At 43.4% G+C, this 22,462-nt stretch overlaps 1 protein-coding gene across 1 annotated transcript in view; it reads left to right on the top strand.

Annotated features, from left to right (window-relative positions):
* Window positions 1-1,405: 1,405 nt before the first annotated feature.
* gsg1l (gsg1-like) overlaps window positions 1,406-22,462 on the top strand; it is a 37,149-nt gene continuing 16,092 nt past the window's right edge. The window contains exons 1-2 of the mRNA XM_055152773.1: window positions 1,406-1,694; window positions 14,620-14,667. Coding sequence (XP_055008748.1) covers window positions 1,406-1,694; window positions 14,620-14,667 — 337 coding nt within the window. The remainder of the gene's footprint in view (window positions 1,695-14,619; window positions 14,668-22,462) is intronic.

The following is a 22,462-nucleotide window of genomic DNA, read 5'->3' as shown; positions in this document are numbered from 1 at the left end:
CGCCTGCCTCTGACACTGCTCTTTCCTCTGAACGGTCCAAATCAAATCCACTGTTTAAATCTACAGAGAGAAAGAGAGAGAGAGAAGACAGGGAGAGAGAGAGTGATAGGGATGGGGTAGGGGGAAAGGAGGGAGAAGAGGAGAGAGCAGGAGGAGGGATGGAGAGGTGGAGTGACAGAGGGAGATGAATGAATCCATATTTCAGAGGATAATAATAATAATAATAATTATTATATATATTTTGTAAATTTGTTTCTAGTGACATACATTTACTCCTACTTGAGTCCTATTTGTATTGAAGTAGCAGTACTGTTACTTGAGTAAAGGTTGTAGTTGGTCTTCACTGTGAGTGTCGTGATGATCTGAAATAATGTGAACATTTGTGTTTCTTGGAGTTGATCAGATCTGACTGTGTTTGTATAAATGGACATGAGTGACCTGCACATTCCACAAGACGTGTTCATGGGGACGCCCCGTACCTGTTCAGATTCAGTCACTCTACATGATCCTGGATTTTTATTTTGCTGCTGTTTTGTCCACAAATCAATTCCTAAATATTGAACTCGAACCATCACCGCAGACCTCAGTGAGCTTCATTTGACTGGAGCCGAACGCTGTGAGTGACGTCACACTCCTTTAGTGTGTGGATGTGATTTAGTTTGTCTCATTCTTGTGTCGTGCAGATCCAGTGCAGTACAAATATTACAGTACACGAGACACTTGAATTACTCTTAGTACTTTTCCCAAACGCTCACAGGGAGGAGAGACACAGCACGTGTCACGTGTTTATTTCAGCCTATTAAAAGTTAAATAAAGACTGACATGAAAATAAACTGGTTTACAGACTGAGGGCTCCGCGTGTGACACGTGATCAGACTTTGGGGAGTTTCGTCTCAAACCTTTTGTAAAGCTCATTCATCTTGTGTTTTGTGTTGACAATAATAAAGTGCACAGCTCTGACTGTTGACTTTATTTACGAGGGGGACGTCAGTGACGCTGGTGACGCACGGGGAGAGAGAGCACGCGCGGCTTTATAGCTCCTCGCGCTCTGTTTTCTGGGACTTTAGAGGAGCGGGACACAGACGGGACCGGGCCGCTGGATATGTCACGTGCTTCTTTTTTTTACTCTGTCCTCCCGTTCACCAGAGCCTCCACCCGCGCGCCCTGAGCGCACCCTGAGGACCTCCACCCGCGCGCCCTGAGCGCACCCTGAGGACCTCCACCCGCGCGCCCTGAGGACCGGAGCCGCGGTGCCAAGCGCACGAAACATAGACTGTATCCAGAAGTAAAAGTACACGTAGAGCGTGTATAGAAGTACACATACACAGTCTGTGCCAGGGGCGCGTGCCATGCGTCTCCGCGGCGGCTCCACGCGCACCCTCTGACCGCCGTCCGCGGTCCGGACATGAAGAGCACGCGCAGGTGTCGCGCGCTGCTGTCCGTGGGTCTGAACTTCGCGGCGCTGCTCTTCTCCACCACGGCGTTCATGAGCACGTACTGGTGCGTGGGCACGCAACGCGTCCCCAAACCCACGTGCAGCAAAGTGCGCCGCTTCAACTGCATCGACTACGGCGTGAACGAGACGGACCAGAGCAAAGTGCACTACAGCTGGGAGACCGGGGACGACCGCTTCCTCTTCCGCCGCTTCCACACCGGCATCTGGTACTCGTGCGAGGAGAACGTGCACGAGGGAGGTGCGTGACGGGCTCATACACACACGGACATTTCACACACGTACAACTGAAGAGTTTTAAGTTTGTGTTTACAGTCACATGACCTGATGCACACGACCCACAGACCCGAGGTCACTCACACAGAGGTACACTTCACACAGAGTCACACTTCACACAGAGATACACTTCACACAGAGTCACACTTCACACAGAGATACACTTCACACAGAGTCACACTTCACACAGAGATACACTTCACACAGAGGTACACTTCACACAGAGGTACACTTCACACAGAGATACACTTCACACAGAGGTACACTTCACACAGAGGTACACTTCACACAGAGGTACACTTCACACAGAGGTACACTTCACACAGAGTCACACTTCACACAGGTGTCCAGTCCTCCCCCACACGGGTGACATATTGATCCAGCTCACGTCCAACATGTGGAGTCTCTCTCATCACACACACCTGTCCCTGGGTGCTTTGGGTAGAGCCACTGCTCCTCTCCTCTGAGTCTCAGAGCGCACAGCGAGTCACTCTGACTGACAGACAAACTCTAGAGACAAATAGAGACAGAGGAAAAGAGAAGGAAAGAGGGGAAGAGAGAGAGAGAGAGAGAGAGAGAGAGGACATGAGCTGCTGTGGATCTGAACAGAAGAGTAAGAATCAGATGATTATTCCCAGCCCCAGAACAGAGAGAAAAACAGATGGACAGAGGAGGAGAGAGAGAGAGAGAGAGAGAGAGAGAGAGGGAGAGAGAGAGAGAGAGAGAGAGGGGAGAGAGGGGAGAGAGAGAGAGAGAGAGAGAGAGAGAGAGAGAGAGAGAGAGAGAGAGAGAGAGAGAGAGAGAGAGAGAGAGAGAGAGAGAGAGAGGGGAGAGAGAGAGTTGTGTTGTTCTTCTCTGGGACACATTTATATATATATAATATAATAAAAGAAGTTTCTTGTAACAGTAGCTGCAGAGGTGTTTTTATCATCTGTGCATAAAGTCAAAAAGTTGAGTCAGACACTCCAAGTGTTGATAAAATAATAATATTTATATTTATACCATAAGATATTTATATATAATATAAATGTTGAAGTGAAAGTCATCCTCTCTCTGCTTCAGCTTCTGTTTGATTTCGTCAGTGAGGCTTTAGCCTCTTACTCTGTGTCCTGCCAAAATGATGTCATGCAAGTCTCACACGTCGCCATGACGACCAGCAGAGTGCTGATTGGTTCCTTTGGACTTAAAAAAAAAAAAATATATATATATATATATTTTTATGATTTATAGGACATATTTAAATGTAAATATTTAACACAATATGTAAATGTTCAAATGTTGAAACAGAGTGAGCGTTTCATTTGTTGTGTGTGCTGTTTGGATTCTTGTGTGTGACAGTGTTTGTTGTGGATAGGTCCAGGAGTTACAGAGAGGTCAAGCACAGTGACAGGGTCGCCTCACAGCAGCACAGACCCTCTGGAATCTCGGGTGTTTGTGTGGGAGTTTGCATGTTCTCCCTGTGTGTGGGTGGGTTTCCTCTGGGCCCAACATCCCCCCCCCACTGTCACTTTAGACGTACTCACAGTGAGCAGAGTAACCACAGCGTTTACTCTACTCGAGTATTGTTACTTCAGTAAAAGTCAGACTAAAAGTATGCTGCTAGAAAATACACAAAAACATAATACGACACTACAAGTGGACAAACCTGATGTGATGTGCAGGAGTTTCATGAACAGGATGGAACCTGACTGTGTTGTGATAGTGCTCTGAAGGGGGAGTGACTTAGCACAAGGAGCAAATGGAGTGAAACTTGTAAAATATGGGAATAGGTTGTTTTAGTGAATATTACATTTTCCAGAAACCTTCAAAGGGAACGTGAATATGTAAATATCTGATGAAACAAAACACAAGTCCAGGTGTGTATTTGAGGAACATTATAACAAAGCTTAAATCTCACAGGAGTCACTTGAACCGTCCTGCTGCCCTCACTACATTTTTGTACATCTGTGCTTTTCTTTTTAGTATAACTTTGGCTACATTGCACCAAATAACACCAAAATTGGCCAGTTTGTGTATTTTTAATGTCTGTGTTTTTTCAAGCTCACATTAATTAAACAGTCTATAATCAAAATACTCACACTTCTGCTCCTTCCGTACAGTTTTGTCCCATTGACTTCCATTCAAAATGATTTTGTTTACTGCCATAACTTTAATGTTTATTGCTAGGTGTGTTCTATCAAAAACGACAAATAGAATCGATCGATTAAAATCACAAAAAACTTATTCCCTTTCCAATACAATTCTAATACAGAGCTCTGGGTCAGATCGGGGTCCCTAAAGTATAGAGGACTTACTGTATTTTCTGGGCTATTAGACGCGCTCTTAAGCCTCCAACTCCATCAAAAAACGACTGTGCGCCCACAATCCAGACGCCCTATACACGAATCCACTCGAGTGTCCCAGCACGACTTCAGTAAACTACAAAGCCGCACCATGTAAACACGCATGGAGAAGACAGAGATCACACAGCCAAAACCACCCACAGACACACTCATCACTCCACGCCAACGAGGAACGGAACGGAGGAACAAACCGAAAAAGCCACGAGTGCAATGTGCCACTTCTAGACACAATGAACAACTGAGTCACTGCGAACACGCCGACAATCCGTTGGTCCCAGACAGCACCCTCCCTACACACCACAACTGAACAAAGCCCAGAGTCACCGTGAACGCCACAAACAAACAAAACCACTCACCCATCACACTGTTGTGTTTCCTTTAAAGTCCCACGCGGTTTCTTTGTGAAAAAAGTTTGACAATAGACCATTTAATGACAGTGCGTCTTATAATCCAGAACACCTAATTCGCCATTTGAGGAGCGTTCGTTCCTCCGTTCCGTTCCTCGTCGGCGTGGAGTGATGAGTGTGTCTGTGGGTGTTTTTGGCTGTGCGGTCGCTGTCTGCTCCGTGTGTGTTTGTAGTTTTACTGAAGTCGTGCTGGGACACTCAAGTGGATTCGTGTATGGGGCGCTCTGGATTGTGGGGCGCACGGTCATTTTGTGATGGAGTTGGAGGCTTAAGAGCGTGACCTATAGCCCGGAAAAAACGGTTACTATTTTTAAAGGCTTGCACAAGGTTTTAACATTCAATAGAAGTAAAATACATCCTCTTTAAAACGTTACAAGTAAATGTAAAGTATTTTCCGGGCTATTACACACACTCTTAAGCCTCTAACTCCATCAAAAAACGATCGCGCCCCACAATCCAGAGCGCCCCATACACGAATCCACTCGAGTGTCCCAGCACGACTTCAGTAAACTACAAAGCCGCACCACGAAAACCCGCATGGAGAAGACAGCGACCGCGCAGCCAAAAACACCCACAGACACACTCATCACTCCACGCCGACGAGGAACGGAACGGAGGAACAAACCGAAAAAGCGAGTGCAATGTGCCACTTCTAGACACAACTGAACAACTGAGTCACTGCGAACATGCCAAAAGTTTGACAATAGACCATTTAATGACAGAGCGTCTTATAATCCAGAGTGTCTAATTCGCCATTCGAGGAGCGTTCGTTCCTCTGTTCCGTTCCTCGTCGGCGTGGAGTGATGAGTGTGTCTGTGGGTGTTTTTGGCTGTGCGGTCGCTGTCTGCTCCGTGTGTGTTTGTAGTTTACTGAAGTCTGTGCTGGGACACCTGAGTGGATTCGTGTATGGGGCGCTCTGGATTGTGGGGCGCACAGTAGAGATGCGAGATTGCGGTTACAGCGGGTGGATGACGTGACGAAAAATAATATTTTAATTAAATTTGTGCGGGTGGCGGTTTAACTACTCAAATGAAAGAATATATATATTACAGGTTATATTGTTAAGTGTTATGGCGCGTTTATTGAGCCCACGCACTCACGGTGAGGTTCCGAACAGGGAGTTAAACCCTGAGCAAAGAGCAGCGTTTTGTTACGAACGATTAAGAATGCGAACATGCACGTTGAGCGAATTTTGGAATGAATGAGCTCTAGAGTTTGCATTTTTTACGAGTCTCTTTAGTTTGTTTGCTATATGATTGTTCTAAAATCTAAAATCAATGGGCAGATGGCGGGCGAGTGCGGTTTTGAAAATTGGTCAAAACCTTGGGTGCAAATGGACAGCGAGCGGATGATGAGTTTTGTGTCGTGGTTGCGGATGAAAAAATAGCCCATCCGCGCATCTCTAGCGCACAGTCATTTTTTGATGGAGTTGGAGGCTTAAGAGTGCACCCTATAGCCCGGAAAATACGGTAACTATTTTTAAAGAGGTGCACAAGCGTTAACATTCAATAGAAGTAAAATACCTCCTGTTTAAAACGTTCCGAGTACATGTAAGTGAGAATGACAAACCTCTGCGTATTGTCACAAGTTCCCAGAGCCCCTCCTCCACCTCTCCAACCTGTTTAAGTTTCATAATCCTGTTGAGATCTTCCTGTAGTTTAGCGACCGCGCTGTCTCCCTGATGAAGTGGAGACGCCCGGGTTTGTCTCGGAGCTCATCTGTCCTCGTTAAGACGTAATTACCTTCAAACGATTCAGAATCGGTAATGAGACCCGTGCAGCACCTCCAGAAGAGCCCGAACTGAAGCTCCTCTCCCAAAAACACATCTGGAGAGTCACCTGCACAAAAGAGTCTGACTTATACCGAGCAGCAGAGAGAGAAGAGACTGTACGTGTGTTTCATCTGACAAATATTACAGTCACATTTCAGATTTCAGCACTGTTGGACAAGTTACTTTAAAACTGTAATGTGTTATTTATTACTTATTACTGTCATTTCAACGTAATTTGTTACATTACAATATTACTGCATTTAAATGTAAGGCGTTACATTACTATTGCATTACTTTAAGTTACTCTCACCAAAATAACTGCGAAGATGCTGAACTTTTGCGCTGTATATGGACTGAAGCAGGACTAAACCAGAACTGAACCAGAGCTGAACCAGGACTGAACCAGGTCTGAACCAGGTCTATACCAGGACTAACCTCAGACTGATTCCAGGACTGAAGAGGAAGACTAAACCAGGACTGAACTAGGACTAAAACAGGACTCACTGTTGGGACGGGCTCGAAGGTGACCGCAGGAGAAAGGAGCGGCTCTGCTCCGCACCTCACGGGGGTAAGAACGGCTGTTGCCCGATTCGTGCTTTACGGTCACCCTGCTGCGCGGGCTCGCGGCCCTGATTTCAGCAACTATTTGCGGGGACCCGACCCAGTGCAAGACTCTGCTACAGCGCGTAACTTCTACCTTGCTTTAGCATGTCCAGAAGTCCAACTTTTTGTGTGATGGTTACATCTTCCTCTGCCTTTTGGGTGCGACTGCAAGACACTTTGTCGATGCAGAATGTTTCCTCGATGTTGTGGGTTTTGTCGGGGAGAAAACTTACAAACATACAGCACTTCAGACGACTGTAAACCAGGTCTAAACCAGAACTGACCTAAACAGCGTAGAGTTCTGTGTCGGTCCTTTCGCCCTCGGTTACCTGACGTCTACGCGGCCGTGTCTCCGGAGTTTCACCGCTGCTGATATCGCAGTGATTTTAGCTAATTTGTATGAAGAAAAACCCACCACTTCAATCCAGGTTAAAAAAGCTTTGTAACGCGTGTTACTGACATTTGTACTGAGTAAAATATTACTATTTTTTCCCCTGTAATGCCACATTACTGCGTTACAGCAAAAAGCAATGCATTACTGTAATTTGTTACTTTTATAACGCGTTACTCCCAACACTGGATTTCAACTGGAGACTGCGTTTTAAGTGGATGTTTTAAATCGGTCCAGGAGTGTTCACATTTGAGAGAAATTGAAATCTGAACGGTTAAACTAATACAAGAGTCTGATTCATTTAAGAACATATTTGTAAAGGTCTAGGGTTCAGGGTTTCAGCTTTTACACAGAAAAAGACCCCAGAGAGACGCAGTATTTTGGATTTCTACAGGGATTGGCCAGTCACCTTTCCACCCCCACCAATCCACGGACGCCACCTGTGGGAGCGCAATGTATAGGCGAGTTTCATTGTTGACAAAAGTGTGCGTTGCATGCTGGGAATTATTTTCATCAGCGGCAAGAAACTCTAATTCAACATGACGGACGGAGCGAGAAAACACGTAAAGGGTATTGGTCCTGGTTATTTATCCACTCTAACGGCAGAGGACCCAAGACCATTTGACCAGAAATTGGTCATAAGCATCGATGGAGCCAAATCACCCTTTTCAACCCCGACAAAAGGTGAAACCAAACCAAATTTCTGGTCAGAATCACCAACTACCTGGACAAATATTCACTTTGGCGATATCCACAATGACTTGGTGGAAACTCCTGGGCCATTCACAGCAGAAAAGATGAAAACCTCCAAGAGTCTCGATGTGTTGTTGAACTTGTTGGAGTCCACGGTTTGTTAGGATCTTCTATGTTTGCTCTGCGAATGTTTGAAAGCCGTTTAATTCACCGTTAGTGGTTCTTTTCACTCAGAATACGAAAAAGACATTTTCCTTCTTCCGTGCTTCTATTTGTGCATCTGATAATGCAGCAGGAATTTACCATTATTCGGGGATAAATACGTGAGGTTACGCACTGTGTTTGACGCTACCGTGTTTCTCGCCTCCGACCAAAATATTTCCCAGCATGCAACGCGGGCTTTTAATAACAATGACGTCAGCTGAAACTCGCCTATAAAAGGACTTTTTTGGGCTGGATCCCTGCGGTCAGCTCATCCTTTTGTTTGGTTGATCCTTGGTTGATTTTTGGTTGTCTCATTTTGTTTTTCGTTAAAATGCCAGCGGTTGCCTCTGGGTCTGGTCAAGTGGTAACGGAGGGAAACAGGGGCAGATTTTTGACATTCAAATGTCTCTTATTCAGAAACTAGAGGGACTATTGAAATAAGTAAAGTATCAGAATGTAGGAAAGAGTTACACTCCAACAGGGTCAAGTTAAACCTGTGATATTCTTTCAAGTTGTTGACAAAAAAATGTAAAAACTCATGTTGGTAACGGAGGGAATGAAATATGCAGCACTTTTTGGGCAATAAATCCAAACAGTGATAACTCTTGGTTCTCACTTACATATCCTTAACAAACTGGTTTGAATATTTGCTTCATATAGTTTTCTACCATATGGTACAAGATTAGGTTGAAAAACCTCTTACTTTTTGAGTCATGAGATTTTTTATTAAGAAAGGTCATGGTAACGGAGGGAAAAGTAACAGAGGGAAAACTGTACAAACAAGTAGAAGGTGCAGGATTTTTGCATATTTGTCAACTTTTTTCTTCTGAATACTTTAATATTACTTCAAAATGAAAGGAAACTATTTCTATAAAATATGTCAGTCCTTCCAAGCAAATTTTTATCATTTTAAATACATTTAAAAAAAAAAAAATCATGTACCTTCATCAACAGTTCAAAGATGGAAAAACACAAGATATGATGAAATACATCCATTTATTTACATGATTTTGCAGGTCTTTGAAATTTGGGAAATAATTTTTGTTCCATGTTTCATACATGGTCTGTTTAAAATGTATGGAACTTTAGAACCAAAAATGGTCCAGAAAAAAGGTCAACAGTTTCATAAACTAGAGTACATATGTATCTGTTCAATACATTTTTATATCAGATGCATTAACTTGAATTTTTGGCCTTGTTGTTTACTTCTGCTTGACCAGGTCCTTCTGTTGAATTCATCGAGACACTTTGTTTTCGCAATACAACTTCAGTTAGAGTTTGTAGTGTTGTACTTAGTTAGGGCTCCTTTGTTTAGTAAATTATTACCTCCGCCAAGGAGGTTATGTTTTTGCCGGCGTTTGTCTGTTTGTTTGTTTGTCTGTTTGCAACATAACTCAAAAAGTTATGGACCGATTTTGATGAAATTTTCAGGATTTGTTGGAAATGTGAAAAGGAAGAACTGATTTCATTTTGGGGGTGATCCGGAAGAAATCCTGGATTCTGGATCACTTTGAAATTTTAGTTAACATTGTGGTAAATGGGGCCAAAAATTTTGTTTCTCAATATCTCGGTTAATTATTGACCAAACCCCATGAAATTTGACTCAGGGATGGACAATGGGATCCTCTTTCATATTCCAAAGGCTGATCCGGATCTGATCCAGAAGACTGATTTTATCGCAATTTATATAAAAAATGGGGGTAGTCCTTGGCGGAGGTCTGCGCTCTCTGAGTGCTTTTCTAGTTCTGTTTAAAATCCTTTTTATTTCACCATAACTTTCTGTATATATATTTTTTCTTTTCCCTACACTGTAAATAATAAATCCACAATTTTTAGTTAAACCTTAAACCTCTTATTTTTTCCCCTTCCCTTTCTCCCCTGGCAGAGGTGATGTAACAGTATTCAGGATTAGTTTCATTGGACTTTAAGTGGGTTTAACTGTTGGATATAACACATGTTGTGTTACAGTTTTGACTCTACAAACATGTTCAGAAGTGTAAGTGTTTCTTGTATTAGTTTAGTTCAGATTTCAGTTTCTCTCAAATGTGAATGCTCCTGGATGTGTTTAGAAGTTCTGTATTAAACAAAACTTGGACTATTTTTAACTATAAATATTGTAGAAGAGCTGGACATAGAGTTTCTTTTGGATACACTTTTACTGTTTTATTTCATGTTCAAAGTTTATTTGATTCATTTAATGTTTTATACATCACAAAACTGCTCTAATGTTCAGATTTGTAGCTGATATTTATTTGCAATTTGAAAGTTTGGTGTAAATTATCATTAACAAAGGGTTTTTTTGAAAGAGAGTGAAATGCTGAATAAATGCATCATGTAAGTAAAAAAATAATCGTTTGAATAATCTTGACTTTATTGATCAAAATAACTTTAACTTCTTGGGTTCTTTTTAAAGACAATGTAGTAAAGTGTATTGACCTTATGGACATGTCTCTGCTGCTGCTGCATCTTCAGAACTGTCCTGGTGTTGATGTTGAAGTGTCGTATACATTTACTGTTTTGTCTTTAAAAAGAAAGAAAGTACATCAAAAGAAAAAAATGAACATCTTTGGCTTGATTGACCAAAATAATCGTGATCATGATTTTTTTCTCAGCGCGCATGTATACAGGATATGGTTAATAACCGGGACACTGATGAACACACTCAGTGTGTGTATGTGTGTGTATGTGTTGTGTGAATGTGAAGTGTAAATGTGTTCGCTTTGCTTCATCCATCCTCTTTTCATAGCTGCATGTTTGTGTCTGTGTTGTTTGTTGTTTTGTGATTTGAATGTGCAGGTTTGAAATAAATAAATAACTTCCTGTATCACCACATGACATCACAAGGTGGAACAGTGTTTTCAGTTTGAGAGAAGAACTTATCTTAAATGTGCAGGGTTTATATGTTAAACATGTGACTGAAACAAGTCCAGCTCTGTTTGTGATGAGGAAACATTATAACACAGGAAACAGTGGAATATAGAGCCTTTAAAATATGGAAACATTTTCCCAAATCAAAATCACAAAATCTGTTAGAATATTTTGAATTCATGTATCCAAAATCTTTATCTGTTTTATTGACTCAACCTTCAGTCAAATCCTCCTGGTGTCTTCTTTCTCACAGCAACCCAGAAGTGTCTTGCCAAAGGACAACAGACAGTTTGAGCAGCAGGGATTGAACCCCCACCCCCACCGCCTCCCTACAGTCTCGTCTCAGCTCAGCGTTCGGGTTGTGACGCTTTGATCACGCACAAATTCAAATTGTTTTTGTAAATTGATGTGATCAAAGTTTGCCCCAAAGGTCAAATAATCCTTAAGGAGATTTAGAATTTTCACAGAAATGAACGAAAATAAAGACGGAATTAAGACGCCATCTGTTGTTGACGAGATTTAGTGCAAATGATTTTAAACCCACCGGAGAGAGAAGACTGACATCTGAACTGAAAACACACGCAAGGAGGGCATCTGACACACACAGAGGGCATCTGACACACACAGAGGGCATCTGACACACACAGAGGGCATCTGACACACACAGAGGGCACCTGACACACACAGAGGGCATCTGACACACACAGAGGGCATCTGACACACACAGAGGGCACCTGACACACACGGAGGGGAGGGCATCTGACACACACAGGAGGGCATCTGACACACACAGGGAGGGCATCTGACACACACAGGGAGGGCATCTGACACACACAGGGAGGGCACCTGACACACAGGGCATCTGACACGGGAGGGCACTGACACACATGGGAGGGCATCTGACACACACAGGGAGGGCATCTGACACACACAATGGGGAGGGCATCTGACACACACACGGGGAGGGCACCTGACCACACACAGGGGAGGGCATCTGACACACACACGGGAGGGCACCTGACACACAGGAGGGCATCTGACACACACACACAGGGAGGGCATCTGACACACACGGGGAGGGCATCTGACACACACAGGGAGGGCATCTGACACACACAAGGGGGAGGGCACTGACACAAGGGAGGGCACCCTGACACACACAAGTGATGGGAGGGCATCTGACACACAGGAGGGCATCTGACACACACAAGGATGGGAGGGCATCTGACACACAGGGAGGGCATCCTGACACACACAAGGATGGGAGGGCATCTGCAACACACAAGGAGGGCACCTGACACACACAAGGAGGGAGGGCACCTGACACACACGGGGAGGGCACCTGACACACACAAGGAGGGAGGGCATCTGACACACACAAGGAGGGGAGCCTCTATTTGGACGCCTTTGCAACTGTCGCATGCTTGCAATTCGCACAAAGTTTGTTGCGATGGTGGACGAGAATCCACGACCAGTTCGCCGCAAAAGAAAGTCAGTTTTTGAGGTCACTGAAAGAAGAAGAGAAGAAGAGGGAAAGGAGCGAAGACAAACTGAGGTGATTCTTGGAGATTCCTTCCAGGGATTGCGCGACTGAAGCAGACGAAGGGTCTAAAAACTGACGCGTCGGTCGCTAAAATATTTCTCAACAGTAATTCTGAATGTGCACTGGATGTAAACACGCGTGATTTTTAGAGTAAGGAGGCGGGAGGAGGAGATGTTTCTACTGATGGAGCTGTGGAGGAGGACGGTGGTGTCACGCATGCACATTTGAAAAAGGACTGTGGCTGTATTTCTCTTTTCTTAAACAATCCTCTGTACAACCTTTAAAAGTGCATTGTGTGACTTTTCTTGTGGAGGGTCCGTCAAATGCTTTTCTCCATGGAGATGTTATTGACCTGCACTCCGTCATATGAAAGTGTGTGTGTGTGTGTGTGTGTGAGTGATGGTGGTTTTCGGAGGGGCCGATGGTGCAGATTGGCAGCTGTGCTTCTGTCAGTTTGCCCCAGGGCAGCTGTGGCTACAGTAGTAGTTGACCACCACTGAGTGCAGAGTGAATGAATAATGAACTGTAAAGCATCTTTGAGTGTTCAAAAGAGCGCTGTATAAAACTGATGCATTATTATTATTATTTTTCAATTTTAGTGCATTTGTCTTGGAAAAAATCGTGTGTTTTTTATATATTTAATATTTATTGGGATTTTAGCCAAGTGTGATGGATGAATTTAACTAATTGCTTATAGATTAAACCATTTTGCACTGGAGCAAAAAGCTGTAACACTTTATTTTGTAATTATGTTTTTCTATGTGTTATACATGCATCATGAATTTCAGACTTCCGGTCATTGTGCAATACATACTTTCTGCTGTTAGGATCCAACAACCACACAATTACAATGTCTGAATCCCAAAACTAAAATATGACAATATCAGAACCAGAAACAAAAGTGATATGATTCAAAAGACTAGAAAAGATCGACTTTGTCAATAGACACATCCCAGTGGGAAAACAAACACGGAGGTTTGATGCTCACTTTTACTGTAAATTCTTCCCAGTATGAATTGCACGATGACCAGAAGTCTGAAATTCCTGATGCATGTATTGTACATAATGTGGATGAATGAAATGTGAAATGTGGGACCTGCCTCTCAAATCTGCAAAACCAATTTACCTTTGGGTACGAATAATACGACCTCACCCCAACCCTAACCCTAACCTAAACACTGAGTGTGGAGTGAATGAATGATGAACTGTAAAGAGCTTTGGGTGTCTTGAACTGCTTTATAAATGCTACGATTAATTAGTTAATTAATTAATATTGCTTTGTCTGGAATATTTCACAGTATGGCATTAAAGGAACAGTTGAGAATTTTGGACATAGGGCCTCATTTCCTAGTGAGCCAGAGTGTTGGAGACGCGTGGAGACACTTTTTGAAATATTCCATCCTTGTATTTGGAGAGGTTGTTGATGCTAGGCTAGTGCATGTCAATGGCCATAGTTCTCCTGCCACTAAAAACAGTCTTACCCACTCCACAAAACACCCGAAACAAATCTATTATTACACCAGACTGTCCATGTGTGTGTCTGTGTTGATAGAATCATTTTAGAAGTAAAACTAACTTTGCATTTGACGGATTTCTGTGTGAGCAGCAGCAGTGAGTTGTACTTCCTGATAGAAAACTCGGCAGTGGCGGACTGATATATGAGAAAATAGTCCCTCAACATGTGACGATTCATATGATGCAAGGTTAGATTTATTTCAAACATTATTCTATCCACACAGACATTTACACGGACTATTATCTCCACATGTCTCCAACACTCTGGCTCACTAGGAAAATTAGGCTGTATGCCCAAAATTCCGGACTGTCGCTTTAAACGTTTCTACCTTTCTTCATGGAGACCAAACCAGACCAAGTTACAGGTCAGATCTGTGGAGAGGTGTGCACACTCACAGTCAGAATGTGTAGGTCTGTTTAATGTCACACTGTGGAACATTCCAGGCAGAGCTATGACATTTCCATAAAAACAAGAAAGTGACTGACCCAGTACCGAAAAGTTACACAGTGCATCTTTAAAGTAGTGAGTTGATCTTGTTCTTGTGTGTTTCAGGTGAAAAGTGTCGCAGTTTCATAGACCTGGCTCCAGCTTCAGAGAGAGGTGAGGACATATTTCTGTTTCTACCTCATCCAGACTAACTCCACAGCAAAACAAACTTAAACTCTGTCAACCCAACATCATCAGGGGTGTAATGTATGTGTGTTTATGGGAACATGTTCAGCAGTTCCATGGTGACACAAAGCACACAAATCCGTGTATCATTCGTTCATTCGTTTTTCAATATAAAACCAAAAATAAGAAAATGAAAAAACAGCTATTTTCTTCATTATTTGTCTCCAAAACCAAAATAAAAAAACGGATAACGATTCGTTTTTTCAGTTTTCGATTTTGTGTTTAAATGAAGAATGGAAAAAACGGATAACGGCCGTTTCCCGTTTACGTGACTTCCGTGACGGCGAAGCTGGACTTTTGCACCGCATACGGACTGAACTAGGACTGATCCAGGTCCGGGACCAGAGTGGGACTTGAGCAGACTCCAAGCTTTGACTCCAAGCCTCCGCAGGGTCCGAACCCCAGCTTCGAGTTCCGGCTCTGCAATGGACTCTGATGGACCGTGACTAATGGACCAGACCAGAGACCGTGACCTCCGGTCTGGACCCGGTCTGGTCCCGGTCTCAGGGTGCTTACACACAGACAGTAGTTGGTGCACACCAAACGGTCCAAACGGACAGCAGGTCCAAACGAACTATTCCAACCAGTGGAAGCAGCTCTGGTTCTGTCCAGGCTCAGATGAGCTGGAGCGGGGAGTGATGTTAGGAGCCTCGGCCTGAGAAGTGCTTTACCCGGGGAAGAACCAAACGGAGGACGAATAGTCAAAACAATAACCAACCAAACTGGATTCATGCTTTTGTCCGGATGCATCAGTCCCGCTCTGCTTCTGGTCTGGTGCCGGTCTCAGTCCCGGTCTGGTTTCGGTCTGGACCCGGACCTGGATCAGTCCTGGTTCAGTCTGTAATGCAGTGCAAACGGCATCGCAGTCATGGAAGTCACGTAAACGGGAAATGGCATCCAGGTCCGGGATCACACCGGGTACAGACCGGGACCAGACCGGAGCTGAGACCGAGACCAGGCTGGGACCAGACTGGAGGCTCAGAGCCCATGGCAGGACTGGAGCTCGAAGCTGGGGCTCGGACCCCGCGGAAGTTCGGAGTCAAAGCTCGGAGTCCGCTCTGGTACCCGCTCTGGTCCTGGTTTGGTCCCCGACCTGGATCAGTCCTGGTTCAGTCCGTACGCGGTGCAAACGTTCGGCATCGCAGTCACGGAAGTCACGTAAACGGGAAACGGCCATTATCCGTTTTTTCCATTCTTCGTTTAAACACAAAATTGAAAACTGAAAAAATTAATCGTTATCTGTTTATTTATTTTGGTTTTGGAGACAAATAATGAAGAATGTTGTTTTTTCGTTTTCTTATTTTTGGTTTTATATTGAAAAAACGAATGAACGAATGATACACGGATTCACACACTAGCAAAAACCGCCACGTCTTTCTGGTCAGTTAAAGTCTGACTTGAGTAACGGGGCTTGAGACAGAGCAGTGCCTCTGGTTAGCATTGCATCCTGAGGGAAAGTGGATGACATCAGCTGCAAAGTATCAATAAAACGAGAGAATGATGTTTGTGCCACAGAGGACGTGTCTGTGGGCGTCTCTGTCTCTCACTGTGAGGACGATTTAATCATGAGAGCGGCACATGGCTCAGGTGTGAGGCCATCTGGAGCCGCGCACGAGGGGAGCGTGCACGAGGGGAGCGTGCACGAGGGGAGCGTGCACGAGTCTTGTGAATCAGTTTGTAATATTTGATGTAATAATAATCATTTCCATTGGTGCTTTTCAGATTGTAGAGCATGAGGATGTCAAATCTCCAAAAGCTGAACGCATAAATGTTAAACCTGACCATTTCTGTTAGTGCTGCGACAGAAACGTGCGTCTGAACAAGTGTCCTGTCTGTACTTAAATATGACTGGTCTGTAGGATGATGATGTCGTCTGAACAGCAGCTGTGTGTTTGGGGTTTTCTTTCAGCTCCATGTTTCACTCACAAACTCAGACATGACAGTTCTGGAGCTGAACATTTTAAAACCTGTTTGAGTTTGTAGTGCACGTGAGGAGAGTGCACGTAGAACAGTGCAAGTGAGGGGCGTGCACGTGAAGAGAGTGCACGTGAAGAGAGTGCACGTGTAGAGAGTGCACGTGTAGCTGTGCCCTTGGTCGGTGGAGCAGGACGAGCAGCGTGAATGTGACAGTGGTTTATGGCACAGCTGCTGCTCCCCACACCAACACCAACACTCTCAGACTCTGAAACTCTGAAACTCTAACTAAGACTCTCAGACTAAGACTCAGACCAACACTCTCAGACTCTGAAACTCTGAAACTCTAACTAAGACTCTCAGACTAAGACTCAGACCAACACTCTCAGACTCTGAAACTCAGACTAAGACTCTAAAACTCAAACTAAGACTCTGAAACTCAAACTAAGACTCTGAAACTCAAACTAAGACTCAGACTCTCAGACTAAGACTCTTGGACTCAGACTCTCGGACTAAGGCTGCGTTCAGACTGCAGCCTGAAGTGACCCAAATCCGATTTTTTGGCTTCTATGTGACCTGTATCCGATCTTTTAATGACAGTCTGAACGGCACAGATCCGAATTTTTCAAATGCGACCCAGGCCACTTGGATATGTGGTCCTGAATCCGATACATATTTTGACATGCGACTTCAGTCTGAACGGCCAAAGCGCATCCATCCGACCTACACGTCATTAACAAGCGACAAACGTCACTATTCTGCGCTGAAGCAGGCGGAAACCGGAACTGTAAAATTGCCAGGTGCTCAATGCTCGCGACCATATTTGGACAACTTCCGTAAACACAGAGCACGCTCGCTGCGGTTGACGCATGGGGTTGACGTCATCGTGTCCTCCAGTGCGCATGCGGGACACTTTCGGGCCGTTTACCGTTCACACTGAAGTCACAGACAAGTCGCATTTAATTGGCAATGTGAACGACCTCGCAAAAACATCGGATTTCACAAAAAAATCGGAATTGAGCATTAAGCCCTGCAGTCTGAACGTAGCCTAAGACTCTTGGATTCAGACTCTTAGCTACAGACTCTCGGACTAAGACTGAGACTCTCAGACTCAGACTCTCAGACTCAGACTCTTGGACTCAGACTCCCAGACTCAGAGACTCAAATGAACTCCTCCATTTAAGATTTAGAATTGAAAAAATAAAATCCTGAACTCAGACTAAACCCAAACTTGGTCCTTCTAACTTTATACATAACTGACTTTGGCTCAGTCCTGGTTCAGTCCAGGTTGAGTTCTGGTTTAGTCCTGGTTCAGTCCTTATATAGTCCTGGATTAATCCTGGTTGAGTCCTGGTGTACTCCTGGTGTAGTCTCGGTTCAGTCCTGGTTTAGACCTGCTGTAGACCTGGTTCAGTCCTGGTCTAGTCCTGGTTTAATCCTGGTTCAGTCCTGGTTTAGTCCTGGTTTAATCCTGGTTCAGTCCTGGTTCTTAGTCCTGGTTTAATCCTGGTTCAGTCCTGGTTTAATCCTGGTTTAGTCCTGGTTTAATCCTGGTTCAGTCCTGGTTTAATCCTGGTTCAGTCCTGGTTTAGTCCTGGTTTAATCCTGGTTCAGTCCTGGTTCAGTCCTGGTTTAGACCTGCTGTAGACCTGGTTCAGTCCCGGTCTAGTCCCGGTCCAGTCCCGGTCTAGTCCTGGTCTAGTCCTGGTCCTGGTCTTGTCGTGGACACACTCGGGGGAGCACTTGATCACAGTTGTAATGTCTCCCCCCGGCTCAGGAGGAGGGGCGGGTGGGGAAATCAAACGCACCCTCGCGGCCTTATATGGTCGTTATAAAGACGTGTGTCAGAGCTGTTTCCTGTTTGTGAGCTTCTGAAATATGAATTTGTAAAAAAAAGAATCCACCAGGGCCTCGTTAAACTCAGGACAAAGCAATAGATAGAAGTCCAGCAGTATTCATAACTGTCTGTGTAAAGGTTCACTGTGGAACTTTTTGATTTAGAGCTTTTTTATTACTCATGTGAACTTTGGAGTTATTGTTGTTTCTCCTCAAAAAAAAAAAAAAAAAAAAAAAGAGCTGGAGTTGTGTTTTGTTTCATTCACATGTTTGAGTAAATCTTTTTTATTAGTCTGTTTACATCTCCAAAGCTCCAGATGCTCTGTTCCACCTTGTGATGTCATCAAGTGGTAGTTTTCAAGTGAACAGCTCCTTTTATCTTTAGTTCAGTGGAGATTAAAATGATCCAGATGATTCTAGTGAAGGTGTGTGGAGTTTAAAAACACAGTGGAGCACTTCCTGTATTACCACATGATGACATCACAAGGTGGAACAGTGTTTTTAGTTTGAGAGAAGAACTACACTGGAAAAAAAACCAAAAAACTATATCTAGTTAAATTAAAATGAGTTAAATTAAGAATATTTTGCTTTATTTGATTCAGTTCGCCTTGAAATGTAAAATTATCTGCAAATGGAATAAATGTGTTTTTTGTTTTTTTTTAATTCAAGTGACATTTGATTTTGTTTCTTATTTTAAATGTAAAAAGTTGTTGTTTTTCTTATTTTCAGTGTAGCAAGATGTATTTTCATATTTTAAGAAAAAAAAGTCTTGTTCCATTGTCAGATCATTTTATTTTTCAAGTGAAATTTATTAAAATCAGGATCAAACTTTCTTAATTCAAGTCGTCTGAACTGGACTGGATTTAGTTTTTTGCAGTGTGAGTGTAAATGTGCAGGTTTGTGTGTTAAATGAAATGAAACAAAATAAAACTCGTGTCCAGGTCTGTTTGAGGAAACGACATTAGAACAAATCAGAACAGAGTCGCTTTAAAAGATACTCCAGCAATCCCAGTGTACGTGGAGTGAGGAGGTTTAAAGTGGGGGTAAACGATTCACAATTGAACCAGGACTAAACCAAGATTAAACCAGAACTGAGCCAGGACTAAACCAGGACTAAACCAAGATTAAACCAGAACTGAGCCAGGACTAAACCAGGACTAAACCAAGATTAAACCAGAACTGAGCCAGGACTAAACCAAGATTAAACCAGAACTGAGCCAGGACTAAACCAGGACTAAACCAAGATTAAACCAGAACTGAGCCAGGACTAAAAAAGGACTAAACCAGGACTAAACCAGAACTGAGCCAGGACTAAACCAGGACTAAACCAAGATTAAACCAGAACTGAGCCAGGACTAAAAAAGGACTAAACCAGGACTAAACCAGAACTGAGCCAGGACTAAACCAGGACTAAACCAGGACTAAACCAGTATTAAACCAGCACTAAACCATGTGTATGTGGCCAAACCATCTTGTCGAATCCTGATCCCGTCAGATCTCAGAAGCTCAGCAGGGTGGGGCCTGGTTAGTACTTGGATGGGAGACAAGTCAAGAGCCACAGTGGGGCGCTAGTGGGAATAACTGTTATTGTGTCCTTAGGCAAGACATATCACCCACATGAAAGTGGTGTGTGTGTGAGTGATGGTGGTGGTCGGAGGGACCGATGGTGCTGATTGGCATGGCAGCCACGCTTCTGTCAGTCTGCCCCAGGGCAGCTGTGGCTACAATAGTACCTTTCCACCACTAGATATAGGCGAGGTTTCATTGTTGACAAAAGTGTGCGTTGCATGCTGGGAATTATTTTGGTCGGCGGCAAGAAACACTAATTCAACATGACGGACGGAGCGAGAAAGCACGTAAAGGGTATTGATCCCGGTTATTTATCCACTCTAACGGCAGAGGACCCAAGACCATTTGACCAGAAATTGGTCATAAGCATCGACGGAGCCAAATCACCCTTTTCAACCCCGACAAAAGGTGAAACCAAACCAAATTTCTGGTCAGAATCACCAACTACCTGGACAAATATTCACTTCGGCGATATCCACAATGACTTGGTGGAAACTCCTGGGCCATTCACAGCAGAAAAGATGAAAACCTCCAAGAGTCTCGATGTGTTGTTGAACTTGTTGGAGTCCACGGTTTGTTAGGATCTTCTACGTTTGTTCTGTGAATGTTTGAAAGCCGTTTAATTCACTGTTAGTGGTTCTTTTCACACAAAATACGAAAAAGACATTTTCCTTCTTCCGTGCTTCTATTTGTGCATCCTGATAATGCAGCAGGAATTTACCATTATCGGGGATAAATACGAGAGGTTACGCACTGTGTTTGACCACTATCCTGTTTCTTGCCTCCGACCAAAATATTTCCCAGCATGCAACGCGGGCTTTTAATAACAATGACGTCAGATGAAACTCGCCTATAGAGTGAATGAATAATTCTGAAGAATGCTCTGTAAAGCAACTTTGTGATGTATGTCTATGAAAAATGCTATAGAAATAAAGACTTACTTACTTAAACCAGGACTAAACCAGGACTAAACCAGGACTAAACCAGGTCTTACCCCCATGGGACGCGGAGCTCTGCGTCGATTGCAGTCACCAGATGGTCTACGTGGGAGCACCTCTGGGCCCATCATAACACTCAGTTCTGGTTCAGTCCTGGTTCAGTCCTGGTTCAGTTCTGGTTCAGTTCTTGGTTCAGTTCTGGTTCAGTCCTGGTTCAGTTCTGGTTCAGTCCTGGTTCAGTTCTGGTTCTGGTTCAGTCCTGGTTCAGTCCTGGTTCAGTTCTGGTTCAGTTCTGGTTCAGTCCTGGTTTAGTCCTGGTTCAGTCCTGGTTCAGTCCTGGTTCAGTTCTGGTCAGTCTGGTTCAGTCCTGGTTCAGTCCTGGTTCAGTTCTGGTTCAGTCCTGGTTCAGTTCTGGTTCAGTCCTGGTTCAGTCCTGGTTCAGGTCTCTATATGACAGTAGTCCAGATTTCATGAGTCTGTGCAGTTTGTTTTCATCGTTGCCTGTAGCTCCAATTTGACATTTAAGTTGTAGCTATTTTATATTTGTTATTATCTTATCTTATATTATTAATTTAAGATATTATTATAATTTAAGATATATTATTATTTAGATATTATCTTATATTATTAATTTAAGATATTATTATCTTATATTATTAATTTAAGATATTATTATCTTTAATTAATATTATTATCTTATATTATTAATTTAAGATATTATTATCTTATATATTAATTTAAGATATTATTATCTTATATTATTAATTTAAGATATTATTATCTTATATTATTAATTTAAGATATTATTATCTTATATTATTAATTTAAGATATTGTTATCTTATATTATCTTCCGTTGGGAGAAGTGGGTGGACCCCACATACCACAACCACTACACCCCTGAGAAACCCTGTGCAGTATTATTATTACACTTCCTGCTTTCCCAACACACAACATGTACAACGCACACACACACCACACACAACACACACAACACACATAACACACACACACACACACACACACACACACACACACACACACACACACACACAACACACACACACACACACACACACACACACAACACACAACATGTCACACACACACACACACACACACACACAACACACACACACACACACACACACACACACACACACACACACACACACACACACACACACACACACACACACACACACACACACACACACACAACACACACACACACACACACACACACACACACACACACACACAACACACACACACACACACACACACACACACACACAACACACAACACACACACACACACACACACACACACACACACACACAACACACACACACACACACACACACACACACACACACACACACAACACACAACACACACATACACACACACACACACACACACACACACACACACACACACACACACACACAACACACACACAC

Source organism: Boleophthalmus pectinirostris, unplaced genomic scaffold (genome assembly GCF_026225935.1).
Source record: "Boleophthalmus pectinirostris isolate CB_2022bp ecotype Guang Dong unplaced genomic scaffold, ASM2622593v1 HiC_scaffold_17, whole genome shotgun sequence".
Classification (NCBI taxonomy): Eukaryota; Metazoa; Chordata; class Actinopteri; order Gobiiformes; family Gobiidae; genus Boleophthalmus; species Boleophthalmus pectinirostris.
This window is presented reverse-complemented; position numbering and strand designations above follow the sequence as displayed.